At 37.2% G+C, this 23,776-nt stretch overlaps 1 protein-coding gene across 1 annotated transcript in view; it reads left to right on the top strand.

The window, feature by feature from the left end:
- The window catches only part of MCPH1 (microcephalin 1), a 325,091-nt gene that overhangs the window by 282,970 nt on the left and 18,345 nt on the right, over positions 1 to 23,776 (top strand). The window contains exon 13 of the mRNA XM_043988990.1: positions 8,672 to 8,909. Coding sequence (XP_043844925.1) covers positions 8,672 to 8,909 — 238 coding nt within the window. The remainder of the gene's footprint in view (positions 1 to 8,671; positions 8,910 to 23,776) is intronic.

The raw sequence follows: 23,776 nt of genomic DNA on the forward strand, positions 1-23,776 counted from the left end.
GCCGTTCCTCCTTCCAACCTCTTCACTGACGACCTGGCCATGTATTTCACCCCACAAAATGGAGACTATTCAATAGGAGCTCCTGCTTCTCATCTCATTCAGTGTTCTTGCTCCACTGTCTCTTCCTTCACTTCTCACATGAAGTAGTCCTTCTCTTTGCCAAGGTGAATCTGTCTACATGCACACTTTATCTCATTCCATCTTATTTTTTTCCAGCAGATTACCCCCTCTATCATTCTCATCTCTATCATTTCAGTAATCCTTATTTTCTCCCTATCTACTGGTCTCTTCCCTTTAAAAAGCCCTCACTTGATCTAACAGTCCCTACTAGCTTTTATCCTATTGTCTCTCCTATCATAGCTAAACTCCTTGAGAAAACTGTCTACAATTGATACCTCTATTCATTTTCTTTAAGTTAATTCAGCAAAGGGGCAGCTATGTGGCACAGTGGATAAAGCACTGACCCTGGATTCAGGAGTACCTGAGTTCAAATCTGGCCTCAGACACTTGACACTTTAGCTGTGTGACCCTGGGCAAGTCACTTAACCCCCATTGCCCTGCAAAAAAAAAAAAAAAAAAAGTTAATTCAGCAAGTCAACAAGTATTAAGCATTCACTATGTGCCAAGCACTGTACTAGGTTCTGGGAATATCAATATAAGCAAAAAATAAAACAAAACAAAATAGTCCTTCCCCTTAATGAGGCTATATTATAATGGAAGAAGACTCATAAAAGGGCAGTTAAAGTGGGAGAAAGTACTTTATCTTTAAAATAGTTCTGTTATATAAAATCATTCTCCTTTTCTGTTCATTTCACTTTCCCTCACTATATACATGTCTTCTCAGGTTTTTCTGAAAACATATCTTTCATCATTTCTTATAGGTCAATAGTATTCCATCACATACATATGATATATATATATATATATATATATATATATATATATATATATATATATATATATACACATATATCTTCAGCCATTTCTCTATTGATGGGCATAGCTCCATCAACTGTGCAATAATGTACTTGTTTTCCAACATCCCCTCCAGCATTTTCCTTTTTTGATAACTGCCACTTTAATGAGTGTGAGTTTGAACCTCAGAGTTGTTTTAATGTTCACTTCTCCAATTAATAATGATTTACTGCATTTTACATATGGTTACTGATAGCTTGAATTTCATCTTCTGTAAACTGCCAATTCATATCCTTAGTCCATTTGTTAATTGGAGAATACCTAATAAAATTGAATCAGTTCCCTATATATCAGAAATGAAACCTTCGTTGAAGAAATATTCTGCAAAAAAAATTTCCCCATTTATGTTTCTCCTCTAATATAAGCTGCATTAATTTAATTGTGTAAAAACTTTTTAATCTGATGTGATAAAATCATTCATTTTATCTCCTGTGATCCTCATGTTTGGTCATGAACTCTTCCTCTATTAATAGATCCAACAAGTAATTTTTTCCTTGCTCCTCTAATTTGTTTTATGATGTCATGCTTTTTGTCTAAGTAATGAACCCATTTGTAGCTTGTTGTGGTATACCATATGCCAGACTGCTTTCCAATTTTCCCAGTAGTTTTTCTTGAATTTTAAATTCTTGCCCAAATTATCTGAGTTCTTTGGATTTATCCAATTGTAGGCTACTGTCTTCATTTTCTTATGTATAATGTGTATCTAATTTATCTTCTTGTTAACCTCTCTCTTAACCAGTACCAAATTATTTTAATAATTATTCCCCCATAATATATAGTTTGAAATCTAATATTGCTAGATCCTTTTCCTTCCTACTTTGTCTGCATTAATTCCCTGAATATTCTTTATCTTTTATTCCTCCAGTTAAATTTTCTTAGCTCTCTAAAGTAATCCTTTCAGAATTTGATTGGTATGGTACTGAATAAATAGACTAATTTAGGTAATATTGATATCTTTGTTGTATTCATTTGACCTACTCATTTTAAATGAAATTTGTCTTTCCATCTCTTCCTGATGATTTGTGTGTTTAATATCTTGCAACTTTGTGGAAATTTTAAATTATTATTTAATTTTAATATTTAATATTTATTAATATTTAATTATTAGTTTTTTAGTTGATTTAGTAGATTCCCCAAGTAAACCATTATATCATCTGCAAAAAGTATTGTTGTTTTCTCTTTATGCTTATTCCTTTCATTTCTTTTTCTTCTCTTATTACTATAGTTAGCTTTTCTAGCACTTTATTAATTAGTAATGATGATAAGGAATATCTTTACTTTGCTACCCTGGTCTTTTTAGAAGAGCCACTAGTTTATCACTATTTCAGATAAGTGTGCGTCTCAAATAGCCTCTGACAACAGAAGCCCAACTCCTGGCCTTCTCATGGCGGAACTGTTTCCACTAACAGGAGAAGGGACAAATCACTGGCGCCTTAAAACCAGTCGCTTCGGGCAGGTGGGCCTCGTTAGCCTTGGCAGGCAACCTGCCTAGGAGAAGGAAACCCTGATTTTAAACCTCCGCTGACTTGCGGCTATACCCATATATGGGAAAGGCTTCCGGAGTTAACCCTGAGGAAGAATCAGGAGTTTGAGTCCCTTCTTATATTTTCTAGTGTTTTCAACAGGAATTGGTATTATATCTTGTCAAAACCTTTTTCTAAATCATTAGATGTAATCATTATCTTTGTTGTTCTGGCTATTTATATAAAATCAATTATGTTTATAGTTTTCCTAATATCGAACCAGCTTTATATTTCTGGTGTAAATTCAATCTCTAATCTTTGTGTTATTTTACCGTGGTTTCCTGAATAATATTTTCCTTATATTTTTGCATCAATATTTGCTCTATAGTTTTCTTTCTATATTTTGATTCAACTTGGTTTAGATATCAAGACCAAATTTATATCATAGAAGGAATTTGGTAGGACTCCTTTTCCTATTTTTCAAACATTTATGCAATAATAGAATTAACCTCTTTAAATGGTTAGTTGAATTTGCTTGTAAATTCATATGATGCACAGTTCTTTTTTCTTTTTCTTTAGGAGTTTGTTTATGACTTGTTGAATTTCTTTTTCTAAGATTAGGTTATTTGAATCCTCTATTTCCTGATCAGTCAATCTGGACATTTTATGTTTTATAAATATTCATTTCATTTCATTTAGATGATCAGTTTCATTGCCTTATAATTAGGCAAAATAGTTTCTAATACTTTTATTTCTTCATTAGTTATGAAATCCCCTTTTTCATTTTTGATACCAGTAATTTGGTACTAACAATTGTTTTCTTTTTTTGAATCATTAGCTAATAGTTTATCAATTTTATTAGTTACTTCCCCTAAAAAAGCTCCTAGTTTTATTTATTAATTCAAATTTTTTTGCTTTCAATTTTATTCATCTCTTCTTTAATTTTCAAGATTTCTATTTTGGGGGGCAGCTAGGTGGTGCAGTGGATAGAGCACGGGCCCTGGAGTCAGGAGTACCTGAGTTCAAATCCGGCCTCAGACACTTGACACTTACTAGCTGTGTGACCATGGGCAAGTCACTTAACCCCCGTTGCCCTGCAAAAAAAAAAAAAAAAAAAGATTTCTATTTTGTTGTTTAGTTGGGAACTTTTAATTTGTTGGTTTTCTGGGGTTTTGGTAGATTTTTTTAGTTACATTACCAATCTGTTCTTTCTTTTGTTGATGAAAATTTTTAGAGATATAAATATTCCCCTAAGTACTACCTTGGTTCCATATCAAAATTTTTAATCCATTGTCTCATTGCTGTTATTATCTTTAATTAAATTATAGATTGTTTCTATGATTTATTCTTTGGACCTACTTGTTCTTTAGGATTATTTAGTCTCCAATTAATTTTTAATGTTTGTTTCAAAGACCTCTTATTGAATATAACTTTTGTTATTTAATGTAAAAGCTATGTTTAACATTTATACTTTTTGGATTTTGCAAAGTTTTTGTGCCCTAATACACATATGATCATTTTTTGTGAAGGTTCCATTCACATATGAGTATATGCATACTCCTTTCTTTCCCATTCAGTAATCTCCAGAGCTCTATCATATCTAACTTTTTTACATTGTGATATAATAAATATTTATTAAGAGCCTACTATGTGCCAAGCATTATACTAAGTTCTGGATATATAAATAATAATATCAAAAAAAGCCTCTGACCTCAGGGAGCTTCTAATCTATGGGGATAGATAGTACCCAAAAATCAGGTGGGGAGAGGAATGTATCCAACATTAAGATATGGTGATGTTGGAGTCTAAACTAAGTAGAGTACCTGGTGGCAAATGAAGAGATTTCTGGGAATTCTGAGCTCTCAAAAGAGGAAGGTTTAGGGAGGAGTTTTTCCTCAGCTCTCCAATCAGAGAGGTAGAGGCAACTGAGATTGCTGATGAGGTGTGAGTATCAAAACTGAAGCAAACTCTATGATGATGAGTTTCCTAGTGATGAGCTAATCCTGGTGTAGGGAAGGGGCTAAGGAATGATGATGTTGGAGTTGAAACCAAACAGAGAAGCTGGTGGGAAATGAAGAATTTTCTAGAATTCTATTCACAGACTTCATTTCAATTTATATGTGATTTTTGATTAGACTAATTTAGGTCTGAGACAGACAAATTGAGGTTCCCTATTGTTAAGGTTTTGTCTATTTCTTCCTGTAATTCATTTAACTTTTCCTTTAATAATTTGATACGTGTATTGATTTGGGTCTATTGTTTATGGTACCCTCCAGAAAACAGTAATTTCTCTTTTTACCTGGTCACTTTTTGTTGTTCCTTTATTTGAGATCATGATTGCTAGCTATACTTTTCTTTAAACTTCACCTAAAGCATAATAGATTTTCTTCTAGCAACTTACTTTAACTCTGTATATCTTTCTGTTTCAAATGTTTCTTGTAAACAACATATTATTGGATTCTATTTTCTAATCCATTCTGGTATCCTATTCATTTCATTCAGTGAGTTCACCCCATTCATATTCAGTTTTGATTACTAATTGTATATTTTCTTTTATCCTATTCTTATATTTTGCACTCTCTTTATTTCCCATACCCTCTTTAAGAGTTCATTAACCTACAACTAATCCCTTTAATAATCAACCCTCCGTCTCATTTCCCTCTTTCTTTTCTTTCTTTTTTTGTTTTGTGTGTGTGTGTGTGTGTGTGTGTGTGTGTGTGTGTGAGGCAATTGGGTTTAAGTGACTTGCCCAGGGTCACACCGCTAGTAAGTGTTAAGTGTCTGAGGTCAGATTTGAACTCTGGTCCTCCTGACTCCAGGGCCGATGCTCTATCCACTGTGCCACCTAGCTGTCCCCCCTTTTTTTTTGACCTTTACAACTTTTCACCTTCTTCTCCTATGTATTCTCTCCTCTCTAGGTTTTCAAGTCACTGCCCTCTCCTGGTTCTCCTGCCTGATTGCTTCTTCTTTTTTTTCTGATTGCTTCTTCTTAATCTCCTTTGGTGGATCTTTCTCCAGGTTATTCCCATTAAGACTATACAGTTATCCCTTCTACTTTGCAACTTTCACCAATATGGTTTCAATACATCATGGGCTGGCATAAGAAATTAAATGGAAATTTGGGGAAGAGTTTTGCAGAAACTGCCGATAACACAGGAAGGCAAGGCAACAACACAGAAAAAGTTTAGAGACTCAGAAATGCATAAAATATATGGATACATGGATATAGAATATCCATGTATTTTATCTTTTATTACCATAATAATTCAGACTTCTCTGGTACAAAGGGAGTACAAAAAAATTTTATGCAGATTTTCCAGATTATGGGGGTGCCATACCCCAACTACCACAACATGAAAGGAATAACTATTCTCTTCTGCTTCTGTACTCTCTACCTTAGTGATCTTATCAGCTCCTATAGATTCAATCATCATCCCTCTATAGGTGATTCTCAGATCCATTTATTTAGCTCTGACTTCCTTTTCCCACCTCACCAACATTATCCTGCATGTCCCATAGACATCTCAAACTCAAGTCCAAAACAGAACTTTTTTAACCTTCTTGAAAAACCTTTACCTTTTTCCAGTTTCCTGTTGTTACCATAATCCTCCCCTCACCCAGTCTCACAATTTACGTATAATGCTGAATTACTCATTCATACTCAGTCCACTTATCTAATCTCTTGTGAAGTCTTTTTGTTTCTACCTTTACTATATCTATCATATATATTCACTTGTAACTTCTCACACAGTTGCCACTCTGATTCAAGTCCTTAACACCTCTGACCTGGATTATTACAATAGCCTTCTAGGTGGTGTCTCTTCCTCAAAGCTCTCTTCACTCCAGTCTGTCCTCCACTCAGCTGACAGTAGTCTTCTGAAAGTTCAGGTCATGTAAAGCCCTTTGCAACCTAGTCCCTTCCTGTTTTTTTTTTCAGTCTTCTTAGATTTAACTCCCTTCCATATACTCTAAAATCTAATGACTCTGACCTTCTTGTCATTTCTTGCACATAACCTTTCATTCCCCAACCACTGCTTTTTCATTGCATATCCCCTTGTCTAAAATTAGTGGTATGTTGGCAAATGTTTAACAACCAGCTCATTAGTTTTTTTTTAAAAAGCACACATGACACACTTTTAAATTTAATCTGCATGAGTTCTTATGCCTTATAAATTTTTTTAATAACAAATCAAGTCCTGATTTGTAGCATTTACTGATTTCTGAGGTGTAATGTTCACACTGAAAATTTAGCAATCTGACTCCAGCACTCAAAAATAAGGGTTCCACTTTCTACCCATAAGAATTTTCTTCTAAAATAAGGGTTCTCAACTTTTTTGTGACTGCCCTGTGGCAGTCCATAGTCTGGTAGAGCCTATGCATACCTTCTTTGAATAATGTTTCAAAATAAATTATGAAAATGCTAAATTCTAGTTAGAAGCTAGTGAAAACAATGTATTTTTCCTATCCAAGTTTAAAGACCTCTATAAATCTATGGATCCCAGTATAACAAACCCCATTCAAAGGGAAGACTGACAACCCAGTGGAAAAACCATTTATCCTTCTCTCAGATATTCTGGGAACTTTAGCCTAAGGTACTTTGGGTTTTGGATCTCTCACTATTCTGTTTCTCTCTTACTTCCTAACTGCTCCCACCTTGCCCATAAATCCTGAATCCCGCCCCCCCCCCTCCAATTTCAGTGACCATCAACATTTTTTGATATGCAGGCAGGATAGTAATGAAATGAGATGGAGTAAGGGACTTGCCACCCACCCTTAAGGTTGACTTAGATTTACAAAAGAGATAAGTCTGAGAACTGCCTGTTTCCACAGAAGCTTAATTTTAAAGATCATATAGTTGGATGTTAATAACTGATTAAATAGAAACTAGTTGCCAACTAGTAGAAACTAGCTGCAAAAGGAATGAGAGGCTTGAGTCATAAATGTGCTGACTTTGCAAATACTAACTTTTAGGACCTCTTTAAGCAGGATAGTCCTTCCATACCAAAGGTAAATGAATATGCTAATCATAGGATCTATGATTTCTTTGATGTAAGAAGGTCCTGGTGAAAAACATTCTTGCACCACTGCAGTTTGGTACTTTCTTTGCCACAGATAGTCTTAGAGGATTGTCTGAGGCATTCAGAGGTTAAATCATTTGTCCAGAGTCAAATATTCAGAATGTGCAGAGTAAAACTTGAATCTAGGTCTTCCTGGGTCTAGTGCTCTAGCCCCTTTGCCTTTCTTGCATGTTAATAACTATGCTCAGAAAAGGTTATAGAATGACAGGGTTAAGGTGGGTCATGGTTGGAAGCTAATGTATAAAGTTCCTGAATGTGTTTCTGGGAGATTACTTTACCATGGGCACCCACAAAATTGAGCTAGAATGGGTGTACATACAAACTCACTCCTTCTGTGAGCCCCACACTAAGTGACAAACATTTTGTGAAATAGTTATATCTTTTAGTGTCTAAGTTACTGTGCATCCCCAGAAATAGTCTTATAGGAGGAGAAAAAGCTAATGAATGATGCTGCACATGAGTCACTAGTGACCTGTTCTGAGCTAGGATTCTGTTTCACACAAACAAATCATCTAAATTTCTTTGATAGGCTTTATGTGTTATAAGTAACAGTTGTTTCCCACTCTAAGATTGGTATTCATTGTCAATTTTTAAAGTTGGGGAAATAAGTAAGCAGCTTAAATGATGCATGCTAATGTATTTGTGTAATAGGGATTTTTTTTTATTGTAGGCTGCCTTGGAAAATTTTGTTGTTCAGTCCTTTTTTCGGTCTTATCTAACTCTTCATGACCCCATTTAGTGTTTTCCTGGCAAAGACACTGGAGTGGTTTTGTCATTTCCTTCTCAAGCTCATTTTAGAGATGATGAATTGAAGCAAACAGGAGTAAGTGACTTGCCCAGGGTCACACAGCTAGTAAGTGTCTGAGGCCTGACTGTAACTCACTCAGGAAAATGAGTCTTTCTAACTCCAGGCCTGGCACTATCCACTGCGCCCCCTAGCTGCCCCCTTGCAAAATACCAAATATCAGTTAGATGTTAAGATCAAATCTTTTCCAGACCCTACAAAAGTCAAAACTTACTTGAGAATGTGAAAGTTTGTATTCAAATCATTCTTTTCCCAAATAAGAAGATGAGCTTCACAGCTAATATATTTGGAATTAGACTGACTGGTGAGAACCATCATAATTCTTTTCTCTTTTCTTTTTATTACAACAGATATGCCGCCAGGAGCGTCATTTGTCAATAGGACAGTACCAAGGAAACCTTTTTGCCAGTCAACCAGTGATGTTCCTAGCTGCAGCCTGTGAGCCCCCTTGTGCCAAGTTGAAGGAACTTGTGCAGCTGTGTGGAGGCCAAGTGTCCAGGAGCCCCTTCGCAGCCAGTATCTACATTGGTCCCTACAGAGGAAAGAAACGGCCAGACATCAAGTACTTATCAGAAAAATGGATCCTAGGTAGGAAGCTGATTATCTCTTCAGAAAAAAAAAATATGATTCCTATTTAGAAGACATTGTTTGAAATAGAGTTCTATCAGTAAACATAAATACCTACTATCAAGTAATACAATGTTCTGGGCTCTAGGGGAGATACAAAAATAAGTATTAATCCATCCTTCAACAAGTATTTCTTAAGTACCTACTCATGCCAGGCTCCACACTGGGAACTGGGGGTACAAGTACAAAGAACAAAACAATACTTTCTTGTAGGGACCTTACATTCTATCAGGAAAGACATTCAAATAGAAATATATACAGCATAAATATAAAATGAATAAATGCAAGCATATACAAAGTAGTTAAATATAAGATAGTTGTGGGGATTCTGAAAGGCTTCATGCTGGAGTTGCATGTTGAAGAGAGGGACCCAGTGAGGCAGAGAGCTAAGGAGACAGGCTTGTAGGGAGAGTTAGGAGATGGTGTGTTACATGGGAGAATAAAAAGGCTAGTAGGCCTGATGGCAAAGTAGAATTTATAAGTGCATGAAAGGTACAATCATCATTTACAAGAGGGAGAAAAGAATGGATTGTTTCTGGCAGATGCAGTCAGGGAAAAAAGCTCCGTAGTTAAAATAAAACTTTGAGCTGCTCCTCTTATATATGGCTAAAGTTATTTGGCAAAGTGATTATGAAAGACTACCATATAGAATAAATAATTTTTATAATACTCATTTTAGACATTAATTATTAAATGCTACTTTCTAACACTAGGGAAGCTAGATAGTACAGTGGATAGAGTACTGGGTCTGGAGTCAGGAAGACTCATCTTCATAAGTTCAAATCTGACCTCAGACACTTAATAGTTGTATGACCCTGGGCAAGTCACCCTGTTTCCCTCAGTTCCTCATCTATAAAATGAGCTGGCAAAGGAAATGGCAAGCACTCCAGTATCTCTGCCAAGAAAACCCCAAATGGGGTCATGAAGAGTCAGACACAACTGAACACTTTCTAGCACTACTAAGCCAAGAACCAAAAGGTCTCTTTGATGCCTTTCTGAACAAAGGAAGCTCCACAGTTTACTTAATAAGCTTGAATCTACTAGAATAGGAAGTGTTTAACCAAAATAGCACAGCATGCCTAGAATCATAGGATTTAGCACAGTGAAGGATCTTGCAGATCCTATTCCAACCTCCTCATTTTACAGATAAGAAAACTGATGCCTACAATTGGGAAATTGACTTTTCCAAGGCCACACAGATAGGAAGTGGCAGAACAAGATTTGAACCCATGTCCTCTAACTATGTATTCAGTTCTCTTTTTCCTACACTATGGTGAAAATTCTCCTGTGTTTGGAAGGAAGAGCTCATTTCTTTGTTTCTTATTTTTAATAGAACTATAACAAAATGGCAAAGACTTCTAGCAATGTAGAATTACACTATAAAAATATATTATTCAGCTAACGGAACTTTGCACACAATTGATAACAACCCACATCAACAGCTAATCTCTTGAAAGTTTGGAAATTTTTCACTGTACTAAGGGCCAAAATCTGGACCTGAACTGTTATTATTTCCAGGTTGGATAATCCTAATGCTCCTTTCCTGTTTCTTGTGTAGTTTTATTTAAAGCCATGAACAATTCAGCTGCTTTTATATAGTTCCTGTCATGACTTTCTATTCCAGTGTTCCCAGTCCCCCTTGGTCATGTCCTTGCTTCTTATATCCAGGCTGAATTTTTATTGTCTTTCATAATGTGTACCTGCAGAGTGAGTTTTTCTTTACACACGATCATAGAATTCTCATTCTGTTTCTGATTTGTCTTTTGGTTTACCATCTGCGCCCTTGGAGACATTCCAGCTATTGTGCATGCTGAAATATTTGGCTCCCAGACCTCTGACATCTTCACCCACATAAGATTATGACTGCTGAGTCACAAAATATCAGCCTCGTTGAGCCCACCATGTCATGGACTCCCCCAGCTCTTTAGATTTCAGAACATTTATGTTTTGTAACCTTTAGTTCAGATGCTGCTGTTTCTGGGATATTACAGGGAAAGATTTTTATAGATAGTTCTAATTCAACTCTTTCTGTGCATAAATAAGTATTTCCAGAGGAAACCTGATAGTGAAAATAACACATGACTGAAATTCATGAGACATGGGTTCTATGCCAAGTTCTGGCACTAATTATATAACCTTAGTCAAATCATATAACCTCTTTATTCCTGCTTCCTTCTCAGTACATGAGATATGATGCCTGTTATGTTATGTTGTTATGGTGTGATGCAAAGAAAAAAATAATAAAAAGACTTTTAAAAATATAAGGTATAATAAAAATGTATAGTGTTGATGCATAATCATATTATATCAGTAAAAATAGTGACATATTTCTCTTGATATAGGTAACACATGTATCTTTTTTTTTTTTTTGGTGGGGCAAATAGGGTTAAGTGACTTGCCCAGGGTCACACAGCTAGTAAGTGTCAAGTGTCTGAGGCCAGATTTGAACTCAGGTCCTTTTGAATCCAGGGCCAGTGCTTTATCCACTGTGCCACCTAACTGCCCCTAACATATGCATTCTTTTTTTTTTTTTTTTTTGTGAGGCAATTGGGGTTAAGTGAGTTGCCCAGGGTCACACAGCTAGTAAGTGTTAAGTGTCTGAGGCCGGATTTGAACTCAGGTACTCCTGAATCCAGGGCCGGTGCTCTATCCGTGTGCCACCTAGCTGCCCCCAAAACTTGAGCTATCTTTTTTTTTTTTTTTTGCTGGGCAATGAGGGTTAAGTGACTTGCCCAGGGTCACACAGCTAGTAAGTGTCAAGTGTCTGAGGCCGGATTTGAACTCAGGTACTCCTGAATCCAGGGCCAGTGCTTTATCTACTGCGCCACCTAGCTGCCAACATATGCATTCTTAACAGCAGCTATAAAGCAAAACCAAGCCCAGTAAATTTTACCTTCATTTTATCTATTTAAATTAAAAAACCCTTAGATACCAGATCTTTTAAAGCCACCATAAGAACAAGCTAAAGCTTTCTTAAGCATATATCAAAAGAAAAATCAATATTTTTACAATGAAATAAGAACAAAAACAGATCATAGACTAAAAATTGTCTAGCTCTAAATACTAGAAGATGTTCTGGCCACCTTGCCCTATGGTCTGGAGATATGGTGGCTATCATAAGCCTTTGAGTTTATTGAGGTATTTCTAATTTCTTCTATAAGATACTATTGTTTTGGGATTTTTTCATATTCATATTATCACTTGTACTCAAAGTCCTATTTATAGACATTATAAAGCTTATGATATTAGAATCCTGTCCTAACCACTCCCTCTGGCATAATTTTTTCGTGTAGTTTCTTTTGTTGTTTTTTTTTTTTTAATTTTGTGGGGCAATGGGGGTTAAGTGACTTGCCCAAGGTCACACAGCTAGTAAGTGTCAAGTGTCTGAGGCCGGATTTGAACTCAGATACTCCTGAATCCAGGGCCGGTGCTTTATCCACTACGCCATCTAGCTGCCCCTTTTCGTGTAGTTTCTTAACCCCTCCCTGTTTATGTCTGTGATGTTTAAAATCTTAATTGTGGTCGCCAAAAATTAAAAGGCTTCAGTACCAGTCTTTGGGCATTAAACATTTATTAGAACATACAGATATTTACAAAGAGTTCAGAAGGTTATGAAAAAGAAGTCCTACCTAGCCTAGAGTTCCAGCTTGGTTGGGTTCTTCCTGAAGTCCTCCTCCACAAGCCTGCTTTAATCAGGAACTCCTTCCCCAGCCTGTTTTAATCAGCATTCCTCCTCAAGCTGTTTGTGGAAGCTTTTTTATAGATCTGGAACAGAGGCGGTCCTTACACACTGCTTCAAGGTGATTGGTTGGCGTCATCCAAATCCATTGTCTTTGAAGGTGTTCTCAAGTTGAGTTCACAGTCTAGTTTCTGAGAACAATATCTTCTTAAGGGATAGCCAGGTGTGATTACAATCCAATTAACTTGAAGTAGGCTTAATTAGCAGTCAATCACTCTCACTTGATTCAATCAGTATAGATTAATCTACAGGTGGGTCTTTGAGTATCTGCTAAATCCCATTATTTCATCACTTGTCACAACATATCTCTAAAATAATGAAATAAATATTTTAGTATTTATTTTTAACATAATTCCTCCATTATAATAAGTTAATCTTCTGTCTATGAGCCCTCAGTTTGGGAGAGCCAGAACCCAAGCTCCCAGTGGAGCACTAATAGTCTGGTTTAGGATCATAGGACTTTTTGAGCTGAAGGGGATCATAAGAGATAATATAATCTAATTCCCCTAATTTTTCAAGTAAGAAAAATGAAGCCCATAGGGGTTAAATTACTTGCCTTAAATCACACAGGTAGTAAGTAGAAGAACTGAGATTCCCTGACTCCAAATCCAGTATTCTTTCTACTTGAAATTTGTGTTTCTGGCTTTGAAACTTATTCTTTGCCACTAAAAGTAGATCTTAGGGGACCAACAAATTATATTACAGCAAATTTAAGGGCACATATTTCAAGGATGACTCATTTTTTTATCTATTTATTTTATAGGAAATTACTGTGTATTTAGTTTGGGGGGGGGTTATAATGAAGGTAGATTGTACAATCTTGATTGTTTTCTCTATTTGTTCCCAAGAGTCTGTGTTTCCCTGAAATAGCACTTATACTTGGGATAAGATTCCTGATGAATCACTGAAACAGAAGGGGGAAATGGAGACAGTTAAAAGAGAAAGCACTGGGGCAGCTGGGTGGTGCAGTGGATGGAGCACCAGCCCTGGAGTCAGGAGGACCTGAGTTCAAATCCGGCCTCAGACACTTGACACTTACTAGCTGTGTGACCCTGGGCAAATCACTTAACCCCAATTGCCTCACCAAAAAGAGAGAGAGAGAGAGAGAGAGAGAGAGAGAGAGAGAGAGAGAGAGAGAGAGAGAGAGAAAGAGAAAGCACTTGTTAACACTTGAGACCTGTAATTTCATCAGTGTGGGTTCTCCTTCCACCTACACACATCCCAAGCCCTCTAGAACTTGGTAGATAGATAGTCTTGGGAAAATCACTATGGCCAAAAAAAAAAAAATCATCATCCTGCAGCCAGCCTGGTGATGAGCCTGCTTTAGCTAGACTATTCCTCAGATAGCAAGCACTCAGTTCATAACTCGAAGTTCTTCCAGTCAGGTAGGACCTCAAGAGGCAGTGTGAGAAAGTGGGAACAATATTGGCTCTGGAGATAAAGAACCTAGGCCGTCACTTAACCTCTCTGGACCTCAGCTTCCTCATCTATAAAATGAAGAAATTAGACTTGCTGGCCTTTAAGGAGACTTGCCTCTCCTAATCAATAAACCTAAGTCATGCCTTAGCTTGACCTTTGCTGGCTTAGCTTTGGGAACCCAGGGAAGTATTGGACAGGGCCTAAGAGGAAGCTGCATGAAAATAAGCAAGAGAAAGTAAAACAAATTTCAGACATTCAGAGGAATAGTTCTTATTGTTACTTGATATTGGCATTGCATTTTATATTTGAGAAGTATTTTACATTGTAAAATACTTTATATGTTTATAAATTGATACTTCATATTACTTTATATTTGTTTCCCCACAACAACTCTGTGAGATAGGATTATAAATCAGGAACTAGAAGGAGCCCTAAGAATCATTTGCTCCGACCCCCTCATTTCACAGATAAGGAAACTGAGGTAAGGAGTGATTTAAGTGATTTGTCCAAGGTCACATTTGAAGCTAGGTCCTGTGACTCTAAATGCCACTTGGCTCTTTCCAGTGTACCAAGCTACCTCTTAAGTTTAATATCTGCTTATTTAATTTTACCTCTCAGAAAAATGAGGCAAAAAGAATTAAATAATGGGATTTTAGAAGATGAAGGAACCTTAGAAATAATCATGTCTACCCACCTCATTTAACAAACAAGAAAACTGAGGCCCAGGGAAGGGAAAGGAAAAGATTAGCCAAAGGTCCCCCAGAGGGACAGATCCAGGCTTGAATCCTTGGTCTCCCATAAGGCATTTGTTCTTTTCCCTGTATATAATGTTCTAGTGGTAAAAGGAGGAAGGAGAAATTAGATAGGATAACTGCCTGGGTCTGTCATTTTGTCTAACACAATCACCTTTCTTTACCCTCTCATAATTATTTTTGTATTATCACTGATGATTGGCTTGTCCTGTCTTATAAGACATTTCTACTGTAAGGCTCCTTCTTCATTATCTGTGCCATATTCAAGGGATAAAACACACTTACATCATGCACTTTAGTGGGAACATAATGTAATCTTGAAATAAGGTTTTGCCCCCCCCAAAAAAAAAAGCTCAACTCAGCATGATTCTTTATGTAACTTTTTTTTTAAGTTTTTTTTTCAAACCTTCCTATATTGTAGGGGGTAAGAGAGATCACAATGACATAAAGTCCTTCCACACATCAGAAATTGTGTCTCCAGATTGGTAACTTCAGCCTAATGCTCAAACTATTATTTGTCTCCTAAATAAACAGATCTGTCAAGCCCAAGCCAGTCCTTCAGAACTCACAGCTTCATAAGCTTTAGAGCTAAAGCTAACTTTAGAGATCATGTCCCAAAGGAGAAGGATGAGAACAAGACTAACCTCCACATTCGCTAACTGGCAGTCTGGTGTTCTTTCCCCCATGCCAGGCTGCCTGGCCTTCTCTTTTTTGAATTATCTTCTTCAATCACACTGAGACTTGAGCAGCCAGTAAGTAGTTCAGCAACAATTTAAGAAATGGCTGTAAAATTGGAAGCCATGACTTAAGGGACTATGAAAGGTTATCTTCTGTGTCTAGTGGTTTTCAAGGCATTCTTTCAAACTCTTAGCACCACAATGATTGAAAACTCAAACTGCTGGTTAGAAGACTATAATTTTCCAGAACAAGCAAAACCAGAATGAGCACAGGGTAAATGTGGTTTTGTCTCAGGCACCAACATGAGGCAGGGTGCTTTTTTCCTTGGAGAACGTTTCCCTTTTTCTTCCCCAAAGTGACCATCTTAGTTAGTATTCCACTAGATCTTCAAGGTATGAGCAACCTGCAAGATTCTGGGAGAAACAGTGAAATGATCTTCTGCAAAGTTCTAGCTCCTCCCCTCAAATTGTGCTTCCTACTTCTTTGCCTTCTGTCTCTGTACCACCTTTGGACCCAAAAACAACTGAATGAATGAGTCTCAAATACAATTTTACCTAGTTACACTGATCACATCTATTGACCTTTTTTGGTCACAGAGAAAAGATCCTTTTATATGTGCACACATGTATATGTATATATGTGTGTGTGCATATAAAACTATTATCATCATTATCTTTTGTTTTCCTATCATGGAGATGTTTGTAGACAGCAGAAAAGAACCACTAGACAAGAAGAAATTGAAAATTAAAGACAGAATGGACATAATGGGGGAAACACTCTATTGGAGAAAATAGGAATAGATGGAAGCAAGTCTGCTTGTAGAAGTGTTTGCCTTGGCAAAGAAATGGGCAACCTCTTCATGAGAGAGGTGAAGGAAGAGTTAATGGGAGAGAAAGTATAAGTGATGTGACGTGAGGAGGAGGAAAAAAGAGGGTCTTCTTTTGCCTTATCTTTTCCCATGAAAAATTAGTTGAGGTCCTCAGCTGAGAAGGTAGAGAGAAGGGAGTGCCATGGGAAAGTAGAAGAGAGATGAAAAGATTTGGAATAACCCCTATTGTCTACAATATTCCTTGGAGTTTTCCTTTTGGGGTCTCTTTCAGGAGGTGATCGGTGGATTCTTTCAATGATGATTTTATCCTCTGATTCTATGATATCAGGGCAGTTCTCCTTAATAATTTCCTGGAATATGGTGTCTAGATTCTTTTTCTGGTCATGGCTTTCAGGCAGTCAAATGATTCTCAAATTGTCTCTCCTCAATCTGTTTTCCAGATCAGTTGTCTTTCCAATGAGGTATTTCACATTTTCTTCTATTTTTTCATTCTTTTGATTCTGTTTGACTGATTCCTGGTGTCTCATGGATTCCTTCTCTTACAAGTGTCCAATTTTAATTTTTAAGGCATTGTTTTCTTCAGTAAGATTATGCACCTTTTTTTCCATTTGGCCAAGTGAATTTTTTAAGGCAGTGTTTTCTTCAATGATATTATGCACCTTTTTTTCCATTTGGCCCGATGAATTTTTTAAGGCATTGTTTTCTTCAGTGAAATTATGCACTTTTTTTTCCATTTAGCCAGATGAATTTTTTAAGGAATTGTTTTCTGCAGTCAGTCTTTGTGCTTCCTTTTCCAAGCTGCTGATTCTTTTTTCATAGTTTTCTTGTTTTGCTTTCATTTCTCTCCCCATTTTTCCTTCTACCTCTCTCAATTGATTTTTTTTTTTTTTGCGGGGCAATGGGGGTTAAGTGATTTGCCCAGGGTCACACAGCTAGTAAGTGTCAAGTGTCTGAGGCTGGATTTGAACTCAGGTACTCCTGAATCCAAGGCCGATGCTTTATCCACTGCGCCACCTAGCTGCCCCAAGTGAATTTTTTTTTTTTTTTTTTGGTGTGAGGCAATTGGGGTTAAGTGACTTGCTTAGGGTCACACAGCCAGTAAGTGTTAACTGTCTGAGGCCAGATTCGAACTCAGGTTCTCCTGACTCCAGGGCCAATGCTCTATCCACTGCGCCATCTAGCTGCCCTCAATTGATTTTTAATATCCTTTTTAAGCTCTTCCAGGAAGGCTTTTTGTTCTTGAGACCAATTCACCTTCCCTCGTGAGGCTTCACATGTAGGCAATTTGAGGGTATTGTCCTCATCTGAGTTTGCATTGGCTTCTTCCCTATTGATACAGAAGCTCTCAATGGAGAGGGCTCTTTTTTGCTTCTTACTCATTATTGCAGCTTATTTATTTATTTTTTAAGTTGAGGTCTGCTCTGGGGGCACCAGGGTCCCTGTTTTGGGCTTCTTGTGCAGGGGTATGGGGGCTGTGTGACTGGTTTTTTACTATGAGGCCTTTATGCTGTGTGGAGATCCCCCGCCCTGCACTTCCTGTCTGGGTGCACTTGGCCAGCCAGGCGCCCTCTCCTGGCGTCCGTTCCCGCCTGACCCATTCGTGGCCCTCCCGGCCAGTGCAGGTAGGTTTTTCCACTGTCCTTCTTGGCCACCAGATTTTTGAACCAGGTTCCAGGGGCCTCAGTTGTTCGGCTGTGGCCCGCAGCTCCTGCTGACTTGCCCTGCCCCCCTCAGCGCTGGGTTGCTGCCCTGCACTGGGCCTCCCTTTTGCCCGAGTCAGACCGACCTTTTCCTGAAGTCTTCTAAATGATCTCTGGTTGGAGGACTGTGTCTCTCTGTCCCTTTGCAGGTTCTGTAGTTTCAGAATCCGTCCAGAGGCTTGATTTAATGTTCTTTTTGAGGGAACAGAAGGAGAGCTCAGGCAGCTTGCTGCTTCCTCTCCGCCATCTTGGCTCCTGGAATAACCCCTATTGTCAAAAGGAGATGTAATCAATTTGAGAAATTTGGAAGGTCTTGGTACCAAATGAAGCCAGCAATTATATGGCACCTTTATGAGAAAGGATACTGATAGGAAGGTAGGAAACCCCAGGAACTTAACGTCTACACAGATGGATGCATGGTTTTATTTTTAAATTGTTTCAAATTATTTGCCACTAAAATTGTCAATTCCCTGAAAATGTCTTTAAACTTTTCTTATATGCCTTTCTACCCTTACTTTCTCTTACACTAGATTAATATTTTTGCAATACTTTTTCTGTAGTTTTACTTTTTTAAAAAAAAAATAGTTGTGTTGATATATTGCATTTGTTACACCATAATCATTTCCCAGTAACTTCCTTCCCCCAACTCTTTCTTCCCCTTGCCAAAAAAAATACACAAAACGATCCAATATAGTGACCAAGACTTCAAATATGTAATGTTCTATACCCATAGTCTACTATGCATAGTCTGCAGAGAGGAAGGAAGTATATTCAGACACCATTCCTCAATTGTCTGCACTGGTCATTACATTCTATTTTAATTAGGTTCACTTTTAGTATTGTATTGATTCGCATTATTGTCAGTTCAATTCTAGTCGGTACAACGTAAGCATGTAATTATAAACACTCTCTATATACCAAGTATCATGCTAGGCACTAGGGATAGAGAAACCAAAAACAACCTCCCGCCACCCAAACAAAACAAAACAAAACCCAGTGCCTTTCTTCAAGAAACATACATTCTGTTGGAGGTATATAACATGTACATAGAAAACTGAATACAAAATATATGCAAAGTAATTTCTAAGGGAAATCACTAGCAACTTAAAGGGCACCAGGGACCAGGAGAGGCTTATTGAAGGAAAAGGAAATTTGAACAGAACTTTGGGGGAAGCTAGGAATTCTGTTAACAGAGGACATTCCTAGGCTAGAGAATAGTCTGTGAAAAGGAATGGAGAGAGAAGATAAAAACTATGGTATGAAGGAAACATCAATAAGATGGTTTGGCTTTAACATAAAGTGCATGGAGAAGAATAATGAGCAATAAGACTAAATAGGTAGACTGTTGACAGATTGTGATGTCTTTAAATGCCAAATAGAGGAATTTGCATCTTATCCTATAGTTTCTTGAGTAGGAGCATGACATGGTCAGATCTGTTCTTTAGAAATACCACTTTGACAGATGTGGGGAGAATGGATTAGAGAGGAGAGTCAGTAAGACCAATTAAGAAAGCTATTTCAAAGTGAAAGAGCTAGAATTAAGATGTCATGTGAGTGGGGGGCAGCTAGGTGGCGCAGTAGATAAAGCATCGGCCCTGGATTCAGGAGGACCTGAGTTCAAATGCAGCCTCAGACACTTGACACTAGCTGTGTGACCCTGGGCAAGTCACTTAACCCTCATTGCCCTGCCCCCACCTCCCCAAAAAAAGCTGTCATGTGAGTGAATAGAAGTGGATACATGGAAGTTATATTGTGGAGGTAGAATGAGCAAGATTTGGAAACTGATTGTGTATGAGGAAGAGGGAAAAGTCAGGGATGCCTCTGAGATTGTGAACATGGGTAACTAGAAGGATGGCAGTGGCCTCAACACAAATAGGGAAGATAGAAAATGGGAAAAGTTAAAAGGGGATGTTTGAGATAAAAAGTCATTTTGTACATGTTTGGATTGAGGTGCTTATCAACACCTTCTAATGCTATGTGTCCAAAAAGTTTCTGGTAATATGAAAAGTCCTCAGAGCAATTAGGGCTAAATTTATAGTTCTTAGTGTTGTCTATATAGAGGTGATAGAGAGAATAGAAAGAGGTAACAAAAAGGTCTATTCCAGAACTCTAGGTTCCACTTATAGCATTGTATGAGTATTGTTCTGATTCTGCTTTCCTTGCCCTGATTAAGATTCATAAGTCTCACCATATTATTTAGAATTCTCCATGTTCATTCTTCCTTCTAGTATAATAATATTCCATTACATTCATATACTGTACCTATTCAGCCACTCCATATCAATGGGCACCTACTTTCTTTCTATCTTTTTACTATTATTAGAAGTGCTACTTAAAATATCCCGGCATTGGGGGCAGCTAGGTGGTGCAGCGGATAAAGCACCAGCCCTGGATTCAGGAGTTCCTGAGTTCAAATCCCGCCTCAGATACTTGATACTTGCTAACTGTGTGACCCTGGGCAAGTCACTTAACCCCCATTGCCCTGCAAAAAATAATAATAATAAAATAAATCCCGGCATAATAAAGGACTTCTTTCTGTCATTAATCTCTTTCAGGTATATGCCTCCTAATGGGATAGCTAGTTGTGAGTGTATGAACATCTTAGAAACTTTTTTTGAATGATTTCAAATTATTTTTCAGTATGAATTAAAGTCATAACTTAATACCAACAAGGTGACATGGGGAAAATGGGGTATGGGGTTTGGGGTAGGGGTAGGGGTATTTAGGAATTCCTCTTTAAAGAACTACACCCTCTTGCACACAAAAGCGGTTAGAATAAGATAGTCGTTTATTTCAGTGCAAGGGAAAGGAAAGGAAGGGAAACCATGAAAGTCTTTGGACTTCTCATAGGAAGAAAGGCATGGCACAGAGAGTGGCTCTGAGATACCAATCTCCTCAAGCAGGAGACTGGCAGGTACTTTTATAGAGGACTGATGGGGGTGACCATCTGACTGTGGAAAGTTCTTTTAGTGAGGGAGGACCATCCCCCACTGGTGGTGGCTGGAGGAATTGGGTGAGGGGTGGCTGCAGATCTCTGAAGCCATCTCCTCAGGACGCAAAGGAAACATCCACACTTAAACTTATCTCCCCAGAGTTGAGGGAGACTAGAATGAAGGGTGGAGATCTGGTTCCACTTATCTCTTTAGGTGTGTCTGTTCTTTGGATTAGTTTCTCAAGGAGAAGGTTCTTTGATGTGCCCCAGAGAACTTCTGGGGTGCCCTGGCCCCATAACAAAGATATTAGTATGTCTGTCTTCCTAAAATCCTTCCAAAACTGATTATTTCTGTCCATTAGGATCTTTGCACTTTGATGGGTTTAATGTGATACTTCACACTTGTATTAATTGCTATTTCTCCTTTTTTTTTTAAAGTGATATGGACATTTTTTCTTATGCTCAATAATTTATATTTCTTCTTTTGAAAACAACCTGTCATTTAGCCATTTATCTTTTTGTGAATAGCTCCTAGTCATATATATATATATATGAGAGAGAGAGAGAGAGAGAGAGAGAGAGAGAGAGAGAGAGAGCAACTTTCTATTTATCTTGGATGTTCAATTTTTATGATAAATGCAGAAGTGAAGACTTTTTGTTCAGTCAGCAAACTTCTCAATAGTTTCTCATATGTTTCTATCTGCTGGATTTTGTTTGTACAAACCTTTTTAAATTTTATATAATCAAAATTGTATATTTTATATTTTGTAGTTGCTTTTATTCTTTGTCTCCTTATGAATTCTCTAACCATACTCCTTAAAGGTACTTCTTCCCATTCTCCTCTGATGTTTTTATGATGCTACCTTTTATATTTAGATTGTTTATCCATTTGGGGTTTATTGTGTTTTATATATATATGTAGAGAGAGAGAGTGTGTTATTATATATTTTATATATATACGTATTGTGTTTATATATATATATATATAATATGCTGATCTAAACCTTCTTGTTGCCAAAATGCTATCCAGTTTTTATAATTCTTATCAAATATGTAGTCTATATTCTTAGCCTTTCTAAACAATGAGGTATCATGTTCATTTTCTTCTTGGTCTTACGGATCAAGCCTCTTCCAATTGTCTACTTTTTTGTTTCTTAACCAATAATAAATATTTTAACATAAATTTTATTTGTATCTTTGTTTTTATGTCACGTACAGTTTCCATTGTCTTCCGTACCTTTTTCTCTCAGAAAACTATCCTTTATAATAAAGACTTTTTAAATGAGGAAAAAACTATCCAACAGATGAAAGAAAGTTTTATATTATATCCAATGTTCCACACCCATAGTTCCCTCCCTTTGCAAACTAACAGAGAAAGAAAAGGTAAAATCCCATGTAGGACAATTTATTAAACCATTCCCAATTGATCAATACCTACTTTATTTCTAATTCCCTACTACCACACACACACACACACACACACACACACACACACACAAATCTGCTACAAATATTTTGATTTGTATGGGATCTTTCTTAGGGTCATTAATCTTCTGTCTACAAATAAAAGGTCTATTTTGACTCCTGTTGATCCATAGTTGTTCCTTTGGTTTCTTTATATTATTGTCACATCTGTTGTTTCTAATAGTCTGTCAAATAATAGAGGATTTCCTTGCTTTACCCCCTTAACTTACTAGTAAAACTTCTAATGATTTTCCATCACAAATAATGGTAGCTCTTAGTTTTGGACATATGCTTTTTGTTTGTTTTGGTGAGGCAGTTGGGGTTAAGTGACTTGCCTAGGGTCACACAGCTAGTAAGTGTTAAGTGTCTGAGGCTGGATTTGAACTCAGGTCCTCCTGACTTCAGTGCCGGTGCTCTATCCACTGTGCCACCTAGCTGTCCCTGGACATATGCTTTTGATTATATGTCTATGCTTTTTTAGGATTCAAAAAATGAAGATTTTTCTTTTGCCTGGGTTTTCTCTGCATCTGTTGATAAAATTATGTATTTTTGTTGCTATTCTTTTTTTTTTTTTTTTTTTTTTAGCGAGGCAGTTGGGGTTAAGTGACTTGCCCAGGATCACACAGCTAGTAAGTGTTAAGTGTCTGAGGCTGGATTTGAACTCAGGTCCTCCTGACTTCAGTGCCAGTGCTCTATCTATTGTGCCACCTAGCTGCCCGCTATTCTTTTTTTACATGACTACTTGCTCTAATTGTTTTCCTAATGTTTAACCATCCTTTCATCTTTTGATATGTAAATTCATTCTGAATACTTAAAGTATTTGTTATTAGATCCTAAAGCATGACTACAGCATTTCTTGGTGAGTTAAACTTGTATATTTCTCTCAGATTTCTTTGGATTTTTTTCACCTGATTTTGCTCTGTTTCCAATGCCTTTGGGCAATTTTCTTACCTGGTTTCCTGAAGCATGATATTACGGATTTTTATTTCAATTTGTTTTTCTGTCGTCTTTAGTATATAGACAAGAGTGTGACAGAACCTGCTTTAACTGACTTTTAAGAACTGATTATTAAATTTTCATTATGAGCATTTACACCTTATAAATAAGCGATTGCTACAAATTTGGCTTGATTTATTGTTTTGTTAATTGCCTAGACTTAAGTGTTAATAATCCATACATTTACCAGCTCACCTCTGAAATTGCTCTACAATGCAGTAGAAGGCTCAGAGGGGCAGCTAGGTAGCCCACTGGATAGAGCACTAGCCCTGAAATCAAGAATACCTAAGTTCAAATTTCACCTCAGACACTTACTAGC

Source organism: Dromiciops gliroides, chromosome 2 (genome assembly GCF_019393635.1).
Source record: "Dromiciops gliroides isolate mDroGli1 chromosome 2, mDroGli1.pri, whole genome shotgun sequence".
Lineage (NCBI taxonomy): Eukaryota > Metazoa > Chordata > Mammalia > Microbiotheria > Microbiotheriidae > Dromiciops > Dromiciops gliroides.